The sequence below is a fragment of the Syngnathus floridae genome, chromosome 7, assembly GCF_059516105.1.
Source record: "Syngnathus floridae isolate MCC-2025c chromosome 7, RoL_Sflo_1.0, whole genome shotgun sequence".
Taxonomy (NCBI): Eukaryota; Metazoa; Chordata; class Actinopteri; order Syngnathiformes; family Syngnathidae; genus Syngnathus; species Syngnathus floridae.
The window spans coordinates 13,068,208-13,092,472 of record NC_142419.1 but is presented as its reverse complement, the minus strand read 5'-3'; the positions used below and the strand labels follow the sequence as shown (position 1 = coordinate 13,092,472).

Genomic DNA, 24,265 nt, shown 5'->3' with positions numbered 1-24,265 from the left:
GGCGCAGTGGAGCGATGGAAACACGCCTGCCTTTCCCCCCTTTCTCTATCCTTTCTGGAAAACATCAATGGGAAGTGTGGATTTGCATGTCCGGCCGCGTGTGCCAATGGGCGCACTGGAAAGGCAGTCTTAGCGGGTGGAGCCGGAGGGGGGCAGCCCAGTAAGTGCACAGTGAACAGGCGAAGCATCCGAGCTGCACTACCAAACGCCACACAGATCAACACTGACTTGAAAGCATCGTTCTTTGACGCCCTATATCTCCGATTCATGCGTAAGCTTGTCTTGGTGTAACGCCGCGTGTTTTGTGTGTGCGTGAGTTGAGTGTGTAAGTCTGCTTGAGTTACGCCTAAACAGCGACACCATACATTGCCGTCAGGGAATCAAAAGAGCGACTGGAGAAGATCTTTGGAAATACTGCTGAATTCTCTTTGATTAATTTCTCGTGCTGGATTTACAGAGAAGATCCGATCATCCGTCGTTGTCGGTGAGTAGATTGAACGCAGCCCATTCCTGGTGCATCCCTCTTTACTTCCTCGGTTATTGGCTAGCAGGCTTGTATATGTAACAATAGCACGATGCTCTTCGAGATTTTAGTGGAGTAGATGAGAGATTATAAATGGGTGATTAGCATCTTTCATTTGAATAAATGAATAAAATGTGACCATGCATTGACAATACCTCACGTCCATAAGCCAACATGGAAAAAAAGTGGAACTTTTGCAAAGCAATGTGTGACAATTCTGTATATTTCTATAAAAATCGTCTCTTTGCTGCTTCTTCTGAATTTTACTAATCTGATGTTTCTAGCCAATTTTCTTCACAACAGCCTGGTCACCAATAAATCAGAAGCCTTGACTGACCTGTCTGCAGATCCTTTGAGTCTGTCAATTGTTTTTTTTTCATGTCATGTCTTTGAAGAAAACAGTGGTGCATTATACTTTAATGTGTAATATGATCTCAAAGATGATACAGATATTGAGAGAACTTACCCATGGAAGTGTAGTGGGGCTTTCATTGAACACACGTGCTTTTGTATAGACCAGAGAATATGTACATGAAGTTTCATTGTGTGTAGCACTCCATCTGTTCCATGACATGGCATTCCGCACAGAGTACTGCTGGGGGCGGGGTTCTGACCCATTGCCTCAGAGAGTGAGAAAGAATCACATGTTGTGCATTAAGAGAGTAGGTGTAGTATTCAGACCACCACAAGCCTTACACCACCTGTGAAGACACCATCTGGATTTAACATTAAAATGAGATAATAGAATCTGGGCAAGATCTGGGATTTTGTTGAATTAAGAAAGTGTGGCTACTTTTCAGATCAAGGTGTATACTGTTTTTATTCCATGCTACTGTTGTGAGCAGCAAGAGGTACAACAATTATCCGATTAATCGATTATCCTAGTGATGGATCATTTTCTGGATAGATAAAACTAGATTGATCCACTGTGAAGTTTTGTTAGTGTTGTTTGGGCATGGTTTAGATTTTAGGCTGGATCAAGACTTGTCTGGAATTGAGGTGAAAGTTTCAAGTTGAAAAACGTTCAGGCTTCTTAGGACAAATTGGGTGTGATGAAGCTAACTGCTGAAACACTGTCATGAATACAGCCAAGCTCTAATCCACCGCATGCATACATTCCACGCACGCACTTTCCACATCCGCTTAGACCATTTCCCGTCATACAGCTCTTTTTGCTACTTCATCTTGGCTGGCTTTTGTTGCACTCCCATTCAAAGGGGGCAAGGGTTGGCCCAGCTGACAGCACAATATGACTGGGATCAAAGGTCATCCAGCTGGCCAATCATAGGGCTGTCTGCCGTGGCCGGTAGCGGAATCGGGCGTGCCCCCCCCCCTTTGTGCCGGTCAGGGTGGGTCTGCTAAACAAGCAGCTCCACTTCCATACCCGGTCCCGCTACTACCGGTGTCCACGTCGCACTTCCTCCAAATCTGAATACTGTAGTACTTGCATGCTTGGAAATAAATGCTGGTAAAGATTACAAGAAAAGTTGCTCTTTAACATTTTCTTTATGATTTCAGGTATTACATGAATGAAAGCATGCAATCAACAACTGTTGAATTGAACAGAGAATTGCATCTCTAGTGGCGGGATGAATCAGAGCCACCCAAATTTAGTAATGGGATGTGCGGTACTTGAAATTTTTTCGAGAGGGGATGGGCGAATGTTAGACATAGGCTCGCCAACAGCCAATATAAATATGGGTGACTGCATAATAAGACCGAAAGTGCAATAATGGATGTTGAAGAACAGACAAGAGGCCATTTTAAATGAAAAGTGTAAAATGTAGAGCACTTTGTTTGAAAAAATTAAATAAATAAAATAGTGCAGTATGTGACAGTTAAATATGGCACATATCCAACTACTATTAAAACAAACATTCATGAAAAGGATTAACGTCCTTAAATATTAATTAAATCATGATGCCACTCAATGCATTTGAACAAGATTATTCTTGTATATAATTAGCATAAATTGACATTTTGTCTAACAGTACTACTATTTAGTGTGTTAACACTGCCAGTTATGTCAACTCGAAATTTAACAGAAAAATAAATAAACAACAGCTTGTGTTGCTACCCATGTGGACCAATTTGTGGCGTGCTATTCTTGTAAAAAAAAAAAAAAAACACTAAAGTGATGTCACAGCTAATCTTTGAGTGGGTCTCGGTTTAGAAAACATTGCCTCTGTTTACAGATGCTATGACTCATTGTTGCTATGGTGAAGAGCTCTGACAGCCGAGCTGCTGATGAGGAGCAACTGACTCCACATGACTCTTCTCCCTCCGCTCGCTCTTTCGCACGTTGTCTCCATCAGTTGATCTGCCTCTCCTGTCAGCGCCTCTTTTTTATCCTCTCCTTGCTCGTCTTTCTATCACAGACGGCGCCATTTCTTTCTCACTGCTCTCGCTGTCAAAATCAATCGATTCATTGACTAATCGATTATCAAATGAATCAACTACTATTTTATTAAACGAGTAGAAAAATTGTCCAAATCTGCTTTCAACCTCTCAACAGTAGATTTTCTCAGTATTTCTTTCTTTCTTTCTTTCTTTCTTTCTTTCTTTCTTTCTTTCTTTCTTTCTTTCTTTCTTTCTTTCTTTCTTTCTTTCTTTCTTTCTTTCTTATTTATTATTTATTTATCTATTAATTAATTAATTCCTATACTGAGTCTAATGTCTATGATCAAACTGCGCTGTGATTTGCAGTAATATTAAATATGCTAAACTTGTTTTTGATAAACACTTGTGCCTATTACGCTACTGTATCTTCAAGTTGGTGGTATTTTTGAAATCTTAGTATTTTTATAGGTTGTCCGTGGTGCAAAAAGTTTGAGAACCACTGAGGCTAACTCCCTTTGTCTTTTCTCCTCTGTCCTTGTCTTGCTCTTTTTTTCTTCCCTTTCCTCTCAAGTCATCGGTTTCTTCAACTGTCTCTCTTTTGGCCCCTTCTCTTCTGTCTGCTTTTTTTTTCTCTCAGTGAAGGGAAGTAGCATTCACTGCTTGCAGGCTCCCAGTGGAACAAACCTCCTCTTTGTTTGTCTCCACTGGAAGATGAGTAGTCTGTCCAACTCGCAATCCCTACAGAGGGATTCGGAGTTTGTCACTGCTGAGGTAGCCACTCAGAAAGGTTATAAATTAGCCAGCCACTCAAACCATCTGGTCCGTAGGTTTTTGCATGGGCAGCCAAATTGACAGATACCATTGGGAATTTAGGCAAATACCTGATTTAACACTTTTTGATTGGCCAGCCAGGAGTTGGGCTGGACCCATTAGTTGTCTTCAATTCTAATTTATCTTCCTACCAAGACATCTTGGACAATTGTTAGTATCTAGCTAATGGGAGCTGTTTGGAAAAAAGCTCTTTCTCAATAATACCCAAATGCACGCGCACACGCACACTTGATTAATACCATAAGTGATTAATTTACTGCAAGAGATAAAATAACTATGAACAGACTGCACAATATTAGCGTTTTGCCACTCCCATCACTCTAAAATCATGTTGTCCTTTTTTAGATGAGTTCTCAGCACCACCCTCTCACAACCAGGACGTTTCCGAAACCTCCATTAACATTGATTTTCGATGAAGTTTCAAGGCTGCACGTGCTTCACATCAATCTTCTCAACCTGATCATTCTGCTATCATTTTCCCAGTTTTGACTGAGCTGTGCTCAAATGACCCAACTTCCCACAATCTGGAATCTCAAGTGATCTTGCTTGTTTGAAATGTTAATTTTCACAGCTATGTGTCCCAGAAAGGAGAGCTGCCAAAACAGTCTGACTCCCTTAAAGCAATACAGTGTAGTGGAGATGGCAATGATACACAGGAAGTAGATTGCGTGATGTCATTAGCACACGACGACCTGATTAGTTCTGCCTGTCTCCCTTCATCTTTCTTGCTCATGTCATTCTCAGTGGGTGAGGAGCATGCCTCCTTCTGGTAACACCTTGTCTCCTAACAGTGGGTGGGTCAAGTTAGGTGTGGTGATGGTTCCTATAGTCACCAGATGGCCTCTGACTTGCTGCATGAGGAAGATTCTTGAATTTCTATGCGTTTATATTTTTTTCTCTATGCACCACATAGGGGACTTGTTCTAAGAATCACAGGGAAATTTTACCCCCCCTCTCCGTCTCTTTTGTCTCAGCTGCACACTCAGCAGCTTTGAAGATTTTCCCCTTACATTCACATACAACACATTTCCATGTCGTCTTTCCTCCTATTATATTTACATCCCATAATCCATAATTCAGACACAATCTTACGATGCCCCGAGAGGAAAGACAGTAGCTCGGTATGCTCACTTACTAATTCCCTATCTAGCTGTATTTTTTTTAAAATAGGGAAAATGGATGCAATAAAAATGCATAGCTGTTTTGTGGCACATAACATTTGACCTTATGTAGTTTGAGGGACCCATTTTCTATAATGTAAGATCACATTTTGTTTTGTGTATGTAGGTCTAGTGTTACGCCATGCAATCTGTCCCTATCCAATATTCACACTGCTAACTAAACCTTGAGGGCAAAGACATGGACGCAAGAAGAATTTTCAGATTAAAAAGAGGTCACACTTCCTTGCTCTTGCTGAAAGCTTGCAAAAGGCGCATTTATCAATTCATTATTTTTGTTGCGGTTCTGAGAGTTGGCTCTTAAGTGAATGCTAATAACACTTTACCTGAAACATAACCTTTAAGCCCACTGATGGATTGTGTGTGTGTGTGTGATGCTCGTAGTGAAAATAAATACAGTGAAAGTGAAGACGTAATTTTCCCTTGGGTATTAGCTCCAGTAATGTGTCTCTTTCTCTGTTCTGCTGAATATAAATTAACTTTACTGTGTTTTGGATTAGTCATAGGATTTAAACCGTGCGAATCTATTGAGGGAGCATAGCTCCATGCTCGGCGCATCAGAGAAGTTCGTTTAAGAAATCTCTCTCCAGGGAAGTTGTTTGGGACACGATGCAAGATTTGATTTTTTTTTTGATGCATTATTGCACAAGGGTGGGCCACACTATTGACAGATGGTTGAGTGTGCCGTGTGTTTGCCTACATTTGGTTAAAGAATTGGGGGATGGGAGTTTTGGGGGGTAAAATGGGGGACGAGATGTGTGCGTAGAGGTCAGCGGAGGCACAGCTGGTGAAACCCCCTCTCTAACCAGCTGCTGCCTCAAAAGAGTCTGTCAGCAGCCTGCTTGGCTGCCCGCCTTTACATGTCTTCTCTTGTCCACTCCCCTCACTTACCCTGCAGACTCAACCCAGCTGTTCCAAAATATCTGCTACTGTGAGGTCAAGGTGTCCATAACAGAAAAAGAGAAAAAAATTACATCCTTGGCTCAGAGGTGAGAGACGTTCTGGAGGTGCTGCTTGTGTTTGCTTGCACTGGAGATAATTTAATGGAGGAACCTTGCATGACCTTGAAATATGTTAGCGAAATATCATACCATTAATTATGATTAGGAGGTAGAAATTAGAAAAAAATTGCCATTAACTCCATGTAATTTCAAGGAAGATTATTAGATTGGGTGGAATGATGATGCTCTGGTTAGCAGGTCTGTCTCACAGTGCAGGGGTTCCACGTTCGATTCCAGACTGTGTGGAGTTTGCATGTTCTCCCCATGCTTGTGTGGTTTTCCTCCATGACGAATAAAGATGAACCTTAAAAATGTTGGTGGTCCACCAATGCAATTTTGATCGTGATCATTCAAATGACTTGGCTTGATGGTTGCAGTCCAAAAGTTGAAAAACTCAAGGCCACCTTACTTGATCACCCCGAATGGTCAGCACCCTCCCTCTCTCTTCCAGTACTATTGTTCCATGGATGACAAGGCCCACGTGCCCCCCCTATTCAGCCTCCTAGTGGGGGGTAGTCGGGCTCTTTGTCTGGCGGCCATTGTCCCAGACACGCGCTCCCATTTGACGGACACACGTGCTGATAAAAGAGAAAGGGGGTGGAAGAGGAGTAGGAGGAAGGCCCACCGCTGGCCATTCTTCTCCACGGTGGTGGCGGTGAAAAGACGAGACGCGCTGACCATCTGTGGTGCGTGTCTGTAATCTCTGGTGACTACCCGCACGCACACACGCGCACTCGTTTCATGTGCAAAAGAATCCCTCGCTTTTGTCTCGCCACACTTTACTAAGGAAACAATGCCGAGGAGGGAGTTTCTCTTTGCTTGTGACGTCTTTTGTGCTTGCAGGAGTCACCAAGATGTATGATGATGTGAGAGCGGGCCTACTTGTCACGTTGCTCCTCTTTCGTCTCGATCAAAAGCAGCTATGAGCTTGTTGTGTGTCAGTGTTTTCTAGCAACACGGTAGGACACTGCTCCCTTTTGTGCCATTTTTGTTTTCCTCTCTCGTAATACATGAACCAGTCTGCTTGAGGGTCTTAACATCAGTTGGGGTTTATTGTTTGTCATCACAACACTCATTTTGTTCTCACAAGTTCTTGGAACTGGAAGCTCGGAAGTAGAATATTAGCTGCATGTTTTTTATCAGAGAGAGTCGAAACTCGTGCTCTAGTAAGAAATTGCTTCTTGGGAGCATTGCATTTCAGTTTAGTTCTCCACCATATAGTCGGACTGGTAAACCACTGCAGAGCGTGTGGGCAGGTCTGTGATGCACCATTTACAGAAATAGCCAAACATTGCCGTGTGATGCAATGTAACCCACCGATGCATTCAACAAAAAAAAAAAGTAGGAAATCAAAAGTGCATGAAGGCCAACCCTTTTTTTTCGAACAATAAGCCTGTCACCCATCCAGGAGACTGCAGTATTTATTTTCCCACTTTTAAAAAAATATACATCTTCTTTATGTGCTCCCAATTCGAAAAAAAATAAATAAATCACAAAGTATATGAAAAACCTCTGCGTTGTAGGAAGGAAGAGCGTTCAACAGAAACACGGAAGCCTCTTCATGTCACGGTAGCGTTTGTCTTGAGAATTCCATGTTCAACATAATCCAACTTTATCCAACTACAACTGCCTGTTTTAGTGCACCAATTTTGTTTGCCATTCGTTCTGCATGACCAGACTCTGCTTTTAGTGTTTGTCAATGGGACAGGACCACCCTGTGAAGGTCACCGTGTCTAATCTGCACGGCAACCGTGACCCCTGCTCAATCAAAGTAAAAACATTTAATATAACAGTCCCAAAAAAATTACCATATTTTCATTGTAGTTATTTGATTGCTTTAAGCAACGTATTTATTGTGGTGGGAGATAGAAAAAGACAAGACCGCTTTCCCGTGGGCTAAGCGTGCTGCATTTCTGAACAGATTAGAGGGCAACTAGACAGATGGTAGCTGCTCCCGAGACAAACGGACTGACAGACAGATGGATATATCTATTTAACAGATGCATATCAATTGAGTCAACCTTCCATCACGTGTAACGTGTAGAGGTTGGTCTTTCCACTTCCCAAAAACGTAATCAGCGATGCTATATGAACTGGCTGTTCTTCATAACGCCACGCTGTGTCCTTGCTAAACGTTTCCATCCTATCAGTGTCATCATCATGTACGTTGTGTATAGAAAAGCACTTTTAGACCAAGGACGGACAGAGGTAATGAGGCAGATGTTAAAAGCTCTAAAAGCATATTGATTTTTGACTTACGGCCTTGCATATAATTGCTTTACATGCATATATGTACATAATGCATGAATGTGTTGTTTGGTGATCAACAATATTAAATTTGGCAAGATACACACAGATACTGTAGAAATGTGCCCTGTGATAATTTAAATTTCTACAATTTTTAAAAAATGTCTTTTTAATCAAGTCTAATATCCTGCTCATACCACATCAACTGATAGCTTTTCATCCATGCATGACTGTGTGTCATTCTCCTTCCTTCCAATAGGGGCGCTCCTAAACAAGGCAACAGAATGCTCCTTCATCAGCCACCCTCCTCACTCCATTAGACAATTACTTATTTCACACAAATCTAATTGTTACTTGGAGAGCAGGAAGAGGCTCACTTGTCTCCTATTCCGCCGTCCCTCTTCCAGAGTCTCCCATGTGACCCTATGTCGCCAGTAGTTCATTCCACCATATGAGAACAAATTTAAGATATCTTCTATTGATGTTCTAAATGTCCACCAAAATACCCCTGGTTGCCATGGGATGTGGTTGCCATGCAGCAGTAAGGCTGATCATTCCAATGTTTAGCGTTGCGTGAAGGAGCTGGGATGCCCTTTCGATTAGCACCAAAAGCTTCTGAGTTTCTGCCGCTACCTTTAGACCTCACATGCTCCCCCCCTCCCCAACTCTTTATTAATGGAAACCTATTGACTATGTAATCCAGTAGACAAACACACAAAGTGGGCAATTGTGTGCTTGTGTCCAGAAGCCACTTGAGGGCACACTCACACACTCCTCCATCATACCACAGTTGTGATGAGGCATCATCCTTTTGTTTCTAAAACTTGTTCTGTGTGGAGAACAGAAATGATCTCATTTTTAACACACATTCCTCAGTATGATGGTTTGTTTGAAAGGCTTGTCTTCTGCTCCAGCTTTGTCTCCTCCTCAATGCTTATTTTTAGATCTGTCTCATTGTCACCCTCCTTTCCCGAGTGTCTGTACATCCGATTCCTGGAGGAGTGCAGCAGAAAGGAATAGGGAGGAAAAAGTCAATGATGAAAAGGCATTTTAGAGTTATTTTGTTAAAATGGAAGTCTTTTTTGCTCCCTTTACAAGGCGATGCTGTTATCCAGCTGTCATCCTCAAGTGCCCCCCTCCCACCACCATCACTTCTCACCCTCTCCCCTAGTGCACTCTTGACCATTCCACCAAGAGCAGATGGAGTGCAAAAAACTGTGTCATGACTCGCTTAACCACCACCACCACCACTCCCCTCCTTTTTTTTTTTCATGCAGTATTTCCCCACTCCCAGGATTTGGGCCAGCCATTGATTTATCATTTATTTATAGCGCAGCTGTGAGCAAGCACGCTTGTGCAGTATTTGTTTGTTTCTGTGCATCTGTACAACAGACGCTCACGTGGACGGACGCTGATTACTGGGAATTGCACGCATCTGTACGCTCCTTTTCCAAGTTAATCTCTTAAGAAGAGGTGTGGTTCCCTTTGGCTCTGCGCTCGCTCCCATCCCAGCTCCTCAGTGTGAGTGGCGATATCATCACACACTCTCTACTCCGCTCATCTTTTTCTTGCGCCGCTCTTGCTGCTCAAAACGTCAGCTCGTCACATCTGTGATCTTCTCTCCTCTACGATGAGTTCTTGCGGTGAGATGGGTGATGTCATCGAATCCAGGTGAGTCAAACCGATGTTGGTTTTGGGCAAGAAGTCCATGGCGTCATCATTTTTGTTGCCTTGCATTTTTTGATTAGATTTTCAACTGTTTTGACTCCAAAGTGGGTCACCAATGCGTAAGTAATCACGATGACATTTCATTTCTCTGAGCGCTATAGAGGTCAAAAGCAGACGTTATATTTTTCCTGTTGTGTTATTGGCAACAGTCGCTTTTCAAACCCTGCCAAAGTGATAATAGATCTCGTCTAGCCTGTGTCCACGGGGTTCATAGTAGATAATAGCCTTAGCAGATGCCCATATGGAAGAGATTAACATGCTATATACGTGTAAACACACAACATATTGTTTCTGTGTTATATGCACATATTTTTATGTTTCGGAGCACGATTTTGCCCTTATGCGCGTTTGGCATGCATATCTTTTCCACAGCAGAAGGTATGTTTTCAATCATGTCTTATAGGCTGGAGGATTTGCTTAATTCCCGAGAGTTTCGAGAGAGGAACAGCTCGAATGTGTTTTGTGAAACGTGGCGAGAACAAGGCGCAGAGTGAGAAAAATGAGTGAAATGAGGACAAATGAAGAAAAGCGAGCTGCAGACTCAACAGGACGCAGATGAGAGGAGGAGTGTGAAAGTTGGGTTTGAAAAGGAAAAAAAAAAGTGAGGATGAAGAGAGTGGAGAGACCGTGTATAAATCTGGACAAGTAGGGACTAAAACTAGGCCAATGAGATGCTTGTGGAAAAAGAGCCATGTTTGATGACTTTTTCAACATAACGTTCAAGAAACATTGTGGAAATGTGGAAAAATTTCCATCAGTGCAGATGTTTTCCCCAAAAATGCACAAGTTCCAAAATTATGAGGTAACATCTGACGTATTTTGGGTGGACAGGAAATTCTCTTTGTGTGTGCTAAGGCTGAATATTTTTCACATCCAGTACACAAGGGTTTCCTTTTTCAGTTCAAGACTCTCGGACATGGGCGTAACTGTGTGCCACAAAGCGACAAGACACCAAATTTGCATTTTCTTTAAAATCTAATGCAAAAGATGTAAAAATAAAAGACAGGCATATTTATTATGAATTAAGTAATTATAATTACTATAAATACTGTCAATTTAAGCAAAGATTAAGCCGATGCTGAGTTGTTTTGATATCCACAAATGATCCATAACAACTCTCCCATCTCAGACGGTACAATAAACACTTCTGATTAAGAGAACGAGTCATGCTTCCTGTGAGTTTATTACCATTTGTAATCAATTAAACAGAACCAGATTACACGAGTCCATTTTATGAGTCAGTGGAGTCGACGTCATAATTATTTCAGTAGTCATACTGTCTGTGGCGTTTTTATTTAGAGGTGCGCAGCGAGGTTTTAGGAATACAAAATGGCCGCCTTTAATAATCAAGCTAGCATACGGGCCTGTGAGAAGAAATTGATCTGAATTTATCCTAAATTTCTTTGATATCAGAGACTTGTTAGATATTATGGGATGTCCTGTGGGCTACAAAGTAGGAGAACAGGATGACAACACGATATCGACCCCGCTGCTCCCCTTCATGCCTGACTGCACAAAGTCTTTGGATTAGCTTCCCTGCCACACCCATTTCCGTCACTTTTACAGTACTACATGTAATTTATATGACAATGTGTCAGTTGACTAAAGAACACTGTTTCAAACTGAGATTAATCAACGGCCAGAACACACTCACACATGCACACACACTCCGAGGCGCAACTCGTGTGGGTGGGAAATGAAACAATGGCGGGAGGGGCAGTGTCAAAGTGAAGTGTTAATCCCGGAGACGGTACGAGACTGAAAACCTCCCTGTGGAAGTAACAACAGTTTTATTTATAGAAAAGATCAAATGCTGTAGAGTTTCAAGAGCAGTTTTCATCTATGGTTGGCTGGTGTTGAACTTGATTTATCTAAAATTATCTTATTTGGATCTTCACTTCATTAGTAACAATGACATTTTCTCCTGTTTTCATACAGACAAGTTTTTTTTTTTCTTTTCTAGGTTTTTGTCTTGACAACTTGTTTAACTGTGTGTATGGATGAAACCAGAACTGTACTTAATTGGGTTTTTATTCAAGAATAACTGTACGGCTCATTTAATTCCCTCTTTGTATTGTTTTTATTGAGTGCTGTGCTTTTTTTTAGTCTTCTTTATTAGCATTCATATTCATATAATTATTAGCATTCAAAAAAATATGGTGGTATGTGATTTTTTTTTAGAGTTGGGCGTTATTCTGCATGCTTGGTTGTTATTGTAGTGACACTCCCTCCACATTCCCCACAATGTATTGCCGCTTTAGTCACTGAGAAGATTGAAAGCCTATTATGCAAGATGAGCACCTGCTAATGGACTTATGTGAGCTTTCTTTAATGCCTCCAATCGCCAGCAACTCCTGCGAAACATGATATTGAAGGTGGTGAGAAAGGACATTATGCTCGTGGGTGTGTAGGAACGGATGGAGAATGACAGAGACAGCAGTCGCTAGTCACGGCTGCCAGGCTGATGGCTCGGCACATGGCTCTGCTTCAGCTGTCAATTTACATCAGTCAGCAACACACACACACACACGAACTGTAATTCACTCCACGGATCTGATTGTATTGTTGCTAGAGAGCAAATGGGGATTGCGACTGGGTGATTTGTGGGACTGCAGCGATGATATTGACCTGAAAATGTTCAGTGTGACCCGGCTGTCTGGCGCTTTCAGAAGCTGACGATTGTGTTGTGACATTGTTTTTAGGACACTGGCCTACTTTGGTGATGAATTATATTATAGGATTTTAACACTAAGCCACTCATTTACTTTTCAATAGGTTTTATTTGAATTATTTGTTGAGTGCACGCTTCGGTGAAAGTCATCAAACTGAAAATTTATTTCTGTTTGTACTTTGGTGTGGTATTGTGTTGTCAGTTTTGTAGCATTTGCGTGTGCAAAAAATAATTCTTTCTTTTCTCGATCACATATGAATAAGTCCACCTTGTCCTGGGTCAGGCTTGAGTCTAAACACAAATGGCCTCATTTATCTGCACATCATCACACTTTTTTTTTTTAATCCGCACTCCACCTGTTGTCTAAAAAGTGTGTTTATGTGTGTGAGAAAGAAAGAGAGAGAGAGGGACAGAGATGGCATGAATTCTACTGTCCTTATCCGGGTTACTCAGTGTCAGTTGAAGTCTGCAGGCCTTAAAAAGTGGGTCAGGTGTATGTGTGTGATTGTGCGCGCATGCGTGTGCGAGAATGAAGGGATGGGCTGCCTGTCTTTGCCTCAAGTCTAGTCTCTGCCTCTGAAACATTTTATACAAGTCTTATGCAAAACATACTGGTCAGAGATTTGGTTTAAATATATTTGTAGGCTAAAGTCTTATTTCTTTCGTGCATCATGTGCTTCTGCTTTGCTGCAGTTTCATGGTCTGGAAAAAAAATAATGGTTTAAAAAAAAAAGTGGCATGCCATCAAAACAGTAACTGTCTCACGTTTAATCACTAATATATTGTTTTTTTAATGTTGCACTAATTGTTGTTGTTTTTTATTGTGCTGACTTGTTCTAATTATATGTTCAGCGTTTCTGCTTTTGATTACTTTGGAATTCTTTTTGTGTTTCTTGTTAAGTGTCTGGAATGCATTTATTATTGCTTCAGTTTGTTGTTGTCTTTTCCTGCTCCAGGCATCAAATTTAAAATGAGAGGAAAAAAAAACATTTTGTTTGAAGTATATTTATTTGAATCTAGGTCAAATCATTTCATGAAACTGTTTTTGTGTTTGACACAACATCCCAACTTCACTGCAAATGAGGTTTGGCGTTAAAAGACCAAGTTGGGAAACAAATGTGTCAAACAGACAAAATGGAATATGGCTTTGATTTGGGCTTTTGCGTATTTTGAAAGCGTTGCTGTGACTCATGCTAAACTTTGCACGCACTAGCAAGCACAACGTTTTGCTTCTCTTTTGAGGTGCGTTTCACTACACGTGGTTTAGAAGAAGTGTGAGGGAGGGAGGAGTCCCATTTTGGCAAAAATTGGGAGCTGCTGTCGAATTGAAAACATCTGGATGAAGGAGAAATGCAGTGTGTGCTTGCCTGCGTCACGTGTGTGTGTTTTTGAGTGTGTGTGTGAGAGAGAAAAAGTTGGGAGTCCAGCCAAAGATATCAATCAGATTCCCATCTGGTGACCACTAAACACAGCTGGAAAGACATGAGGTCATGCAGCCTTAGCACAAATTATACAAAAAGAAGTACACTCGGCACACGTGTGTGTCATGATTGTGCGAAAAAATCAATTTAATTTGTGCTTAATGCGCTCTGGAGTCAATTGACTCGTGAGCAGTCATGGTTGTCAGCTAGAATAAGATCCAGCTCCATTGCTGCGACCTTGAACAGGATCACAAAGTGGAGGAACGTTAGGAATGAGATTTCAAATCATCTTTATTTATGTCGTCTAGTGTGTTGGTTGTTTTTTGGGCAATTGCAAGGCCCGTGAGTTTAGGTAAAGAGACTTCGGATTCTACAAAATATCACATCTCTGTCGAAGGAGTGTGGACTAATGTATCGCAGATGTCTGGACGGGAAATTACTGTTTTTCTTTTGGCATCACGCCATTGGTTTGTGTAGTCTACTCAAAGGTGCTGATGGCTTTATGACTGCAATGTTCTCATTTTGACCTTTTTATTTATTCATGTTTCGTTGTATTGTACGTTCTTTTGCTGCTGCAGAAAATCCTGCATATGGTTCTTGTCGACAGGGTGAGGTCACAACTATGGAAAGTGGTTTACAAGTTGCATGCTCAGTAACGTCTCCGCCCCTTGACTTTCACTACGTTGTTCCGAACTTCATCATTTTGCATTGTGATGCTCGGAAAAATAAATGTGGGCCTCTTTGACTGCTATGCCGTGGGTGCTTGTTACTGTTTCTGGAAATAAATGGCACAAGTTACAGCGTGTGTGCACATTGACGGTGTGTGTGTGTCCATTCCTGGCACAGAGCACATAACTCACATGCCAGGAATGAGTAATGCCACTCGAGCTGTTTTGCAGCCGTCGCGTATCAGTAATCCACATTACACACGCGCCCGTGAGGTGAGAACGAGTGTAAATTTACACACACACGCTTCCGGCCCGCCAGATATTACCACAACTGCAGCAGTGATGATTAGAAGTGATGTGTCTGCATGTGTATATATATTTGAATGTGCACGCTGACCCTCTTGTGTAGTTCAGGGAGCTTTTTCTTCTCTTCACGCTGTAGATTTTATGCTTACGTTATGGACATTATCTGCCTTCAGTGTGGAGGAAGCGCAATTTTACACCCTGTTGTAGCCAACAAGCCGCTTTCTGGGCCACCCGGACAGTAAGAAAACATTTGCCTCTTTGTTACTTTGAACTCTTGAATGAGATGAAAATGTTTAGTTTCTCTATGACCAACTGATTAAATTAACGTTTCATCATGGTAGGCTTCTGTATATAATGAGACAGGACTATCTCATAGGAATGTAAACAATTTGCATAAATAGTGAGATGCGGCAAAGAACCATGATGAGATTTCAGCTTTGGGCGAGAGAAATGTTTTCGATGCACGCCAGACCCTCTCCCGCGGCAAATGTGACTGTCGGGGAAATGAATGTAATTATCCTTAAAAGCAGCCTTGGTTTGAATGGTGTCACGTTTAATTGTGCAGGGAAATTAGCGTTGCTGTACAGAGTATAGATGCTGAATGGTCCTAATTAGACAGCACTGACACTGCACATAGTATTTAGGGAGTAGTTTTCGTGTTGATTTCCAAGTGCACAGTCTGAATGACGACTTTTTTTTTTTTTTTTTTTTTTTTACTAGCTTTGCTGTTTTTTTTCACCCACTGGACACATTATTAGGTACATCTTCACAATCTTGAGATCCCTTATATGGGGTGAATATAAATCTGTATAGATAACAATGATCCATTTGGATTGTCATAGGATTCCTAATATTCTATTCCAAATATTTAATCCTCACATATAAAGTAGTAAAGGTAACCACAAAAAGTCATAACGTACCGATGTGGAGAATTATCATATTTATTTTGTCGTACTTCTTTTATTTATACTCCTATGCAGATCGCAAATATTCAAATTAATGGAAAAAAATTCATTATTATTATTATTTTTTTTCTTCTTCTTCTATGTCAACAGCACCAGGGAGCACGTGACGCCGGAGATGAACAAGCTTCGTCAGAGCCTGAGGAGGAAGAAGCCCACCTATGTACCCGAGGCCAGCAGACCGCATCAGTGGCAGGCAGACGAGGAGGCTGTACGCAGGGGCAAATGTAACTTCTCCGTACGGGTAAGCCTCACAACCCTCAATATTTTACCAGTGAGAAAAGCAAAGGACTGTTTCCCTTTTGTAATCGATAACCTCCGCCCCAGAGGAGAGAAGAGCTGGAGAAACAATGACCTTTATTGAGTTATGGATTTGAGGAGGCTGGATGAAATGACTCTTTGTGAGACGGCAACATGGAAAGGCGATAAAGAGACTCAAGGAGATGTGAGCTAAGACTGAGTCATACCGTATCAGATAAAAGGAGCACATAATAAAGAGGCCTTGAATAGGAGACCAGAGGGGAGAAGGTTATAGTCTAGTAAAATATGGAAGTTCTTCTTTCTCTGAGACGTTTAAAAAAAAAAAAAAAAAAAAAAATCCTGCACACCTGCTGTTTGTTCTCACGGTCTTTGGTTTTTATACTTTAATATACTACAATATTGTTGGACAAATAGAGTTATGGGAGTGATGTCCCTGCTGGCACTGGCGGAGCTAGGATTTATTCCTTGGAGGGGCTGGGGGGGCAATATCATCAAGGGGTCCACAATACAAAAATATAGTTTTTACAAACCCCCATTTTATTTTATTTTATTTGTAAACATGACAAACATTCATTATAAATTCCCTATGGGGGAAATTTGGAAAAAAATCCTGACTTCAGTCCTGCTTCCTTTCTGTCCTGTCATCAATAATAGCTCCAACATAATATAGAACCGCTTGGATGGTCGCTTTTCTTCTCCTTCAATGAACAAGTAATTAAAACAGACAGGGAAGTCAATGGAGTGGATTTCAAATTAATATCCTGTTCATACTTTGCTCTGCAGTACCTGGGCTTGGTGGAAGTGGAGGAGTCCAGAGGGATGCATGTGTGCGAGGAGGCGGTGAAAAAGCTTAAAATTGTGAGTATATGACCAACACACAATCTTGTGCAAACACATACTTTCATTATTTTCTGCAGTTTAGTTTGGTTAGAGGCTTTGACTTGTATTTACAGTATAGATTGGAGACACACAAATCAAAATACACAAAATAGTGTTGTCTGGAAAACATCATTTTTTATCGTGACCCATTTGACAGAAGCAGATGTCTGGAAAAATAAACACATTTGCTGAGGCTTGTTTGGAGATGTACAATGTTATTTTTGCAAGCAGTAAACATTGCCATGTTTGAACTGCACATCTCATCTGTCTTTCCAACGCTCCAGCTTTTCAATAAAAACTCTCGAGTCTCTTCTTCTTAATAAATTCCTCGCCCACACCTCCTCATTTACCTCCCACTTTAACTCCTGCTTCCATAAATTGCTTCCTGTCTATTCTGCTCTTTTTCTCTCGGTGGGATTATGCAATAACTAGGACTCGTTCTGCTACACAATGGTTCAAAGAGAATTATTTAACGCTTTGCCTGACTCACACGGTCACAATTCCGCAGACTTCTTAAAAGTATTGGCTTGGACCTTGTGTTCTGAGGTTTGGGGGAAAAAAACTTTTTCATGACCCTCCTCTCTCATTTCTTCCACCTACACCCCGTACCGTAAGTTTAGATCATTAGCATGGCAAGAACCTTGACACGCTAACAATAGTTTTTGATGACATCACTGCTAGAATGAGTTCATTAGTAAACCTCTTTTCTATGTTTTTTTGGGTCTTTGTAGAGCGGGAAGAAGACAGTAAAGGCAGTATTGTGGGTTTCCGCCGACGGACTCAGGGTGGTTGATGATAAGACAAAGGTAAGCATGTTTTTTCCCATTTAAATGTTTTACATCTATTCACTTGCCCTTTTTTATTGCTGAGAAAACAAACGTGACCTTGTACGCTTGACTGAGAAAACCTTTCATTACCCTTTATTAGCTCAGCTGAATTGTAAATCCAACCTTTACAAAGATACTAACTCACTTGGTTGACTCTTTCAGCAGGGTATCTTTTGTTTATTGTGTTTAGTTGTATAGTTTGAACTATGTGAGACACTATAGAAGTACCTTGCACAAAGCATTTTTTTTATTTTTTAGTATTTTACCTCATTTAGAGCCATTGACTGTTATAGACGTCAGAGATATTAACTGCATTGGCAGTGAATGAGTTAATAATTATTGATGGCGTCGTACTTAATGAAGTGAAAAGTTTAAATATAAACATTTTCTCCCACTCGTCTTGGTCCTATAGTGGTGCTTAGCGGGAGGAGGAGCTCAGATATAAAATTGTTCTTGAGGAATGTCTGGTGACTGAGAGGCCACCCTGTGTGAGAGCAACTCACCGGGAACTCTTTTGAAAGTAGATCATGCTAAAGAGCTGCAGAGAATAAAGGAGCGAGTCAGTTCAATGGAGAAGCTCCTTCTTTTCACTTTATAGTTAGAAGACCACACACGCACGCTTGAGCTGTGATTGGTTGTTACCTGAGCCCTGACGCTATATAGCCTTGGTTGCACGTTGAATGAAAAGCAGACATCACATGACCACAGTCAGTTGTCTGGAAAAAAAAAAGCTTGCACTGCCTTTCACCTTGGTACCAGCAGCTCCCTGCATTCACTCACTGTCCACTGTGAATGGCCCTCTTTCTTTTTATCCATTTTCCCTTATTCTCTCTCTCCCCCTCTTCCACGCCTTTCTTTGTTTTCTGAGGCCAAAAAGGATGTGAGTGGATGCGTGTGTGAGCCTTTCTGTCTTTCTTTGGCCCTTTCATCAGCCTCTCGGCTCTTGTGTTGTGCTTCCCTTTTTTTTGTGTGTTTTTGGAGTGTCAAAGAAGTGAGCTCGGGGCCCCTAAATATACACTAAGAAAGCGATACCCCCCTCTAAGTCTGCTCTGTAGACACCGAGGCAGGCTGAATAAACCTTTCATAAAAGGAGAGACGAGTGGAACAAACATCCCAGAGATTTTAAGAGGCCGCAGTGTCAACAGTCTGTTGTTAGTGACTTTTATAGGTAGGGCTGAAAAAAAGCATTTGGAAATAGCCGGTTAGGTATTGGATCAGTTTACTCAGCACTGCAATGGTTTGGACTCTCAACCCATCTTGGTCAAACTGATGTCTATATCTCTTTATTGTTCCAGGACCTGATTGTGGACCAGACTATCGAGAAAGTCTCCTTCTGTGCCCCGGATCGAAATTATGACAAGGCGTTCTCCTACATCTGCAGAGACGGCACCACCAGACGTTGGATGTGCCACTGCTTCATGGCTCTCAAAGACTCGGTGAGGGGGGAAGCGACAAGCTTCTTTGTCTCGCTTCATGTTTGACCTTTTGTATTAATTCTTTCATTTTTTTAAAAGCCCCTTAAAAAGTTTCTGTCTGTGACAGAAACAAAACTCCCTAGATAAAAGAAAAAAAAAATCAATGAAGGCTTTTAAAATACATTTGTTAAAATAAAAAACTTTTTGCAAAACTCCCTAGACAAAAGAAAAAAAAATCAATGAGGGCTTTTAAAATACATTTTTTAAAAAAATACTTTTTTTTTCTAACAAAGCTCCCTAGACCAAAAAAAAAAAAAAATCAATGAAGGCTTTAAAACACATTTGTTCAATCAAAATGGCTCCCTTGTTAGAGTTCTAATCATCAGTCACATCTTAGTGCTGTTTTTATTTCCGCTGCATTAGGGGGAGAGACTGAGCCATGCAGTCGGGTGTGCCTTTGCTGCCTGTTTGGAGAGGAAACAGCGACGGGAAAAAGAGTGCGGCGTGACGGCATCTTTTGATGCTAGCCGCACCTCATTCGTACGCGAGGGCTCCTTCCGCGCCAACGCTGCGTGCAGTGCCCACGGCAGCGGCAGTGAACGAGATGACAAAATGCCGGAGAAGAACAAAGGTGAGGTCCTGAGAAATAAATATTTCCCCTTTTTGTTTATTTTTTGAAATCCAAATGAAAGCGACTAAGGTGTGTTTACCTGACTGTGGTTCCTGTCTCCTTCCTCCAGACCAGCCCTCCGTTCACGCAGCCCTGCCCCCCGGTACTGCCTCCCCACCCGAGGGTGCGGCAGAACCCGGCGGACCTCACGCCATCCCCCGCCGCCACGCACCCATCGAGCAACTGGTACGCCAAGGCTCATTCCGGGGATTTCCAGCTCTGAGCCAGAAGAACTCTCCCTTCAAGAGACAGCTGTCACTTCGCCTCAATGACCTGCCATCCACTCTGCAACGCAAGACTGACTTTGAAACCAAGAATCCCGGTGAGTTGAAGTTAAAAACAGTAGCTGCCACTAAGATGCGCTTCGGTTATTTTCTATTTCTGCAATTTTTTTTTTACTTCATTTACTGCAGTTGTCTTCATCTGGTTTGTGTCTGCTGCATTCTTCCTTTTTTTTCATCCTCCCACTTGCCTTTTGTGTGCTCCTTTCTTGCTAGTACTAGAGGTGGACATGAATTTGTCCGGCGAGGGAGACATTAATGATCTGTGTAGCCAGATCAACACCTCCTTCACAAAGCCATCCGAGGACCCTTTCTCCAACCATTGCCCACCTGCGAATGCTCTGCCAACCTGCATCGTGCCTCCAGCCTTGCCTCCTCCTCCAGCGCCGATACAGGGTAACACACGGTGTTTTCAATAATACACACCCAAAGTAAATCTTAGGCTCACTTTCACAAATGCCATCAACTTTTTTTCCTTTCAGCCACATCTTCTTGGGTTCAACCAGATCCTCCTCTCCACTCTCCTCCAGCATCCACGGCATTGCAGAGTGGACATAAACGCACACCCTCCGAGGCGGAGCGATGGCTAGAAGAGGTCTCCAAGGCAGTCAGGTCCCAGCAGACCCCCCCACCGGGTCCTACCATCCCCACTATTCCGGGGCCACCGTCTGTATCGAGTCAGCAGATAACGAGTCTGGCCCCGGTGTCGCTCGGTACCATGTCCAAACCGCTCATCGCGGGCCCATCTGCTCTCTCAGCTCAGCCCCTCCCACCAATGTCCATATCATCCGTCCCCCTCATACCCGGCCCTCCAATTTCAAGCCCCCCTATGTCTTTGCCTTCCATGTCCATCCCCACCATGTCCGGTCCGAGTATGTCGGGAGCCCCGATGATCCAGCCCTCCCTCGCGGGGGGTCCCCGAGGCTCCCTCCCAAGCATCTTGCAGCCCTTTCCTTTGGCTTTCGACGCCACTTCGGCTCCTGTGGGCATGTTCGCCGGCCAGCCCGTCCAACCGGCTTTTGTTCCCATGCAAACCTACATGCCGGGCTTGGCGAGCAGTATGACCTACCCAAATGTCAGCGTACCCGTGGTCGGAATAACGCCGTCGCAAATGGTGGCCAATGTCTTCTGCACGGCCACTGGGTCATCTGGTACGGGAGGTGTCATCGGCTCCGGAGTCGGAGGGCCTAAAGTGGGCTCGCTCGGATCGGGCGGGACCCAACACCCTTACTCAGGAGTTCCCACTGGAGGCTTTTCCACACCATTCCCCTCCACCCCTCCACTTTCAACAGCCATGAACGGTTTCCCCACGCACAGCGGCGCCTCCGGAGCCCTTCAGAACGGAAACGCTAACAATGCTGGCAGCACGAGCAGCTGGCCGCCAGAAGGCAGCCATCTGACTGCTCCCGTGACCAATAATTCCCAAGATGATGAGCGTTTTGAGGCCCAGTGGGCGGCACTTGAGAGCACCAACACCAAACCGTCAGCTCAGGCACCTGGGAACAAAAGCCCGGCGGCGGCCAACCCGTTTTCGAACAACCTGCAGAAGACTTTTGAGATAGAGCTATAAGGTGAGGAGAAAGCTCGGTGCTAATTCAAGCATCTCTGTCCTGAAACGCCGCGGCACAACAACGATGTTGCTTTCTTGAAGCTCCAACGAGCGCTTTACACATTGACGGGCTGCCGCCAGGAGCTTTTCACATCTCAAACGGATCATGTGATGATCTAAATCCTGCCACACCGCCTCGTTTCCGCCTCACTCTGGCTTTCATGTCTGCACTCCGGCTTTACTTTCTTTACCAGCTGCAAGTCCCTTCACACATCGACTGTGTCACTTGGCGACACGCTCAGTTGCTTTCTTTCAGAGGTGACTCAGATGCATTCCAATCCCACGGACTGATTTTGGCAGTATTTGTTGTGGTGAGAAAATCCTTGTGAAGAACTGAAATCATTCTTGTGTTGACTGATGAACAGATTAATGCTCTTGTTAATCTTGAGAACCGATTGTACGTACAGTGGATGTAAAATTTCTACACAGCCCTGCAAAACTTTTTCAACCAATATTGTGACCATGACCTAAACAATCTAATTGAAAAAATATTTTCAAAATTAGCAGTAGAAAGAAACAACAGGGATAACATGTGCAGGGTTAAGGGTGTGCACACTTATGCAACCACAGTATTATAGTCGTATATTATTACCGCCCTTCTCATTTTTTTTTTAAATTGAGTTGTACAGATTACAGGTCATGTTTTTAAAGTAGCTTGTTCTTTTTTCTATCTCAAATCTCAAAACTACAACATTTGAACAGGGGTGTGTAGACTTCTTATACCCACTGGACCTAAAAGCAGTGTTTTTCAACCTTTATTGAGCCAATGCACATATTTCAAAAAAATTCACGGCTCACCACTTACAAAAATAATTCTCAAGAGGTACAGGTTAATCACGTACCCTCAGACATCTGGTGGAAGAGCATTTTATTATTTTGCCTTGTTGGCATCGATAAGTTAACAAAATATATGTCTACCTTATTTTTGCGAGCTCTCATGGAGAAACAAGAATGTGCATGAATTCCCGTAGAATGTGGCAATTTTTTTCTTCAATGTGCTCCTTTTTATTTTGTGGGCGAAGGATCGCCGCAACGATTTGGATTTTATGGAGCGGTAGCGTTTTTTGTCATTAAGCTTTAGTGAGCGCCTCTGACGAGGAAGAGGTTATGCTCCTTATTTGAAATATTAATGCTGACCTTTTTAATATTATCAGCTCATGGAGCACAGGAATAAGGTGGATTAGAAAATTATACAATTTTTGTCAAAAATGATTGACTTTGGATTTTTTTTTTTTCTGGCACAACTGATGATCTCTCATAGCACACTGGTTGAGAATCACTGCATAAGAGGACCCATTGTGATTTATTGCCAAAATGATTTTATTTATTGTACTTTTTTTTTTTTACATTGACAACTTATATATTCCTCAAATCCAACATGTTTAAGTGTTTCCTTAAGATATTTTTTATCGCATATATTTATTTTTATTGAACTCTTAAGAAGGACGAGGGAAACAAATAGGACCACGCAGGTCATCTATATTTGTTTAGGTAGCAATCGAGAGTCAGGGCATGTTACGGGAACCAAATACTACCCATGGATGAAATGGATCATGTTGCCTGGCACGTGTATATAGTGGCATGATACTCCCACCCATACAGTGGGCACTTTTGCTTTCTTTCCGGACAAATCAATAGAACTTCACGTTTATCTTTGGTGGACATTTCTCTAGCTCAAAGGCTCTGAAGAGTAGCCGTCCACCTTTTTCCAGAAAAGTCAAGCAACGGTGTTTAATTAAAACAAGAGATGGAGAACCAACATGATGATGACGATGAGAGGGAACAAGTGAGTTTGGAAAAGTCATCTTACCCACAGAACAGACTGCCTCCTCCATTTCCAAATCTTGTTACTCCACTCTTCAAACTTGCATCTTTTGAAGTATTTATTTTTCCAACTTTAGCACACAGTATTCCTTATTTACAGTCTGATAAGCAAGATTTACCAAACAAGCAAGCCTCAATGGGAGTTCAACTGTATGAAGAGTTAGTGACAATGTTCCGTGCTTGTTTTCAGTAGGATTCATTTATAAAATATTTTTTAATAAGGCAGTGTTGCTATTTGATAGGCTGCCATCTAAAAAGAAATTCCCAATTATCAGGTGGTTTGTTTTCTGACAAATCTTACCCCCCCCTTCCACCTACCCAACAAATACAAATATTTGAAACAAGAACCTATTTTATTGTTCACTGAAAATATATTCTTTCACTGGACTTGTTTACACACCCTCTAAATTATATGTAGGTTATTGCAACAAAGCAAACTAAATGACCTCATGAACTTGATTGTAAAACTAGTTTAGTGATGGTAACAGAAAACAGTGAAGTTTATTTTTAATCTTTATTTACAGACTTTTTTGTATTTAAACCAACATATTTGTATTGTAATTACATTGTACAAAAGATGAATAAAGTAATATAATACAATACTTGTGCATCTTTACAAGATT

The 24,265-nt window shown here is 42.1% G+C and overlaps 1 protein-coding gene across 8 annotated transcripts; it reads left to right on the top strand.

Moving 5' to 3' along the window:
• Positions 1 to 23: 23 nt before the first annotated feature.
• On the top strand, positions 24 to 24,244 carry numbl (NUMB like endocytic adaptor protein). Of its 8 annotated transcripts, XM_088381718.1 has the most exons (11): positions 24 to 271; positions 377 to 484; positions 9,513 to 9,791; positions 15,970 to 16,120; positions 16,921 to 16,995; positions 17,748 to 17,822; positions 19,139 to 19,279; positions 19,682 to 19,889; positions 19,999 to 20,250; positions 20,426 to 20,605; positions 20,692 to 24,244. In XM_088381718.1, exons 3-11 carry the CDS (start codon positions 9,751 to 9,753, stop codon positions 21,777 to 21,779), a joined length of 2,211 nt encoding a protein of 736 aa, XP_088237844.1. In that variant the 5' UTR covers positions 24 to 271; positions 377 to 484; positions 9,513 to 9,750; the 3' UTR covers positions 21,780 to 24,244. The 8 variants fall into 8 exon arrangements, with proteins under 8 accessions (XP_088237844.1, XP_088237848.1, XP_088237847.1 ...); XM_088381722.1 differs by lacking the exon at positions 9,513 to 9,791 and having other exon boundaries at positions 458 to 484; XM_088381721.1 differs by lacking the exon at positions 9,513 to 9,791.
• Positions 24,245 to 24,265: the final 21 nt, after the last annotated feature.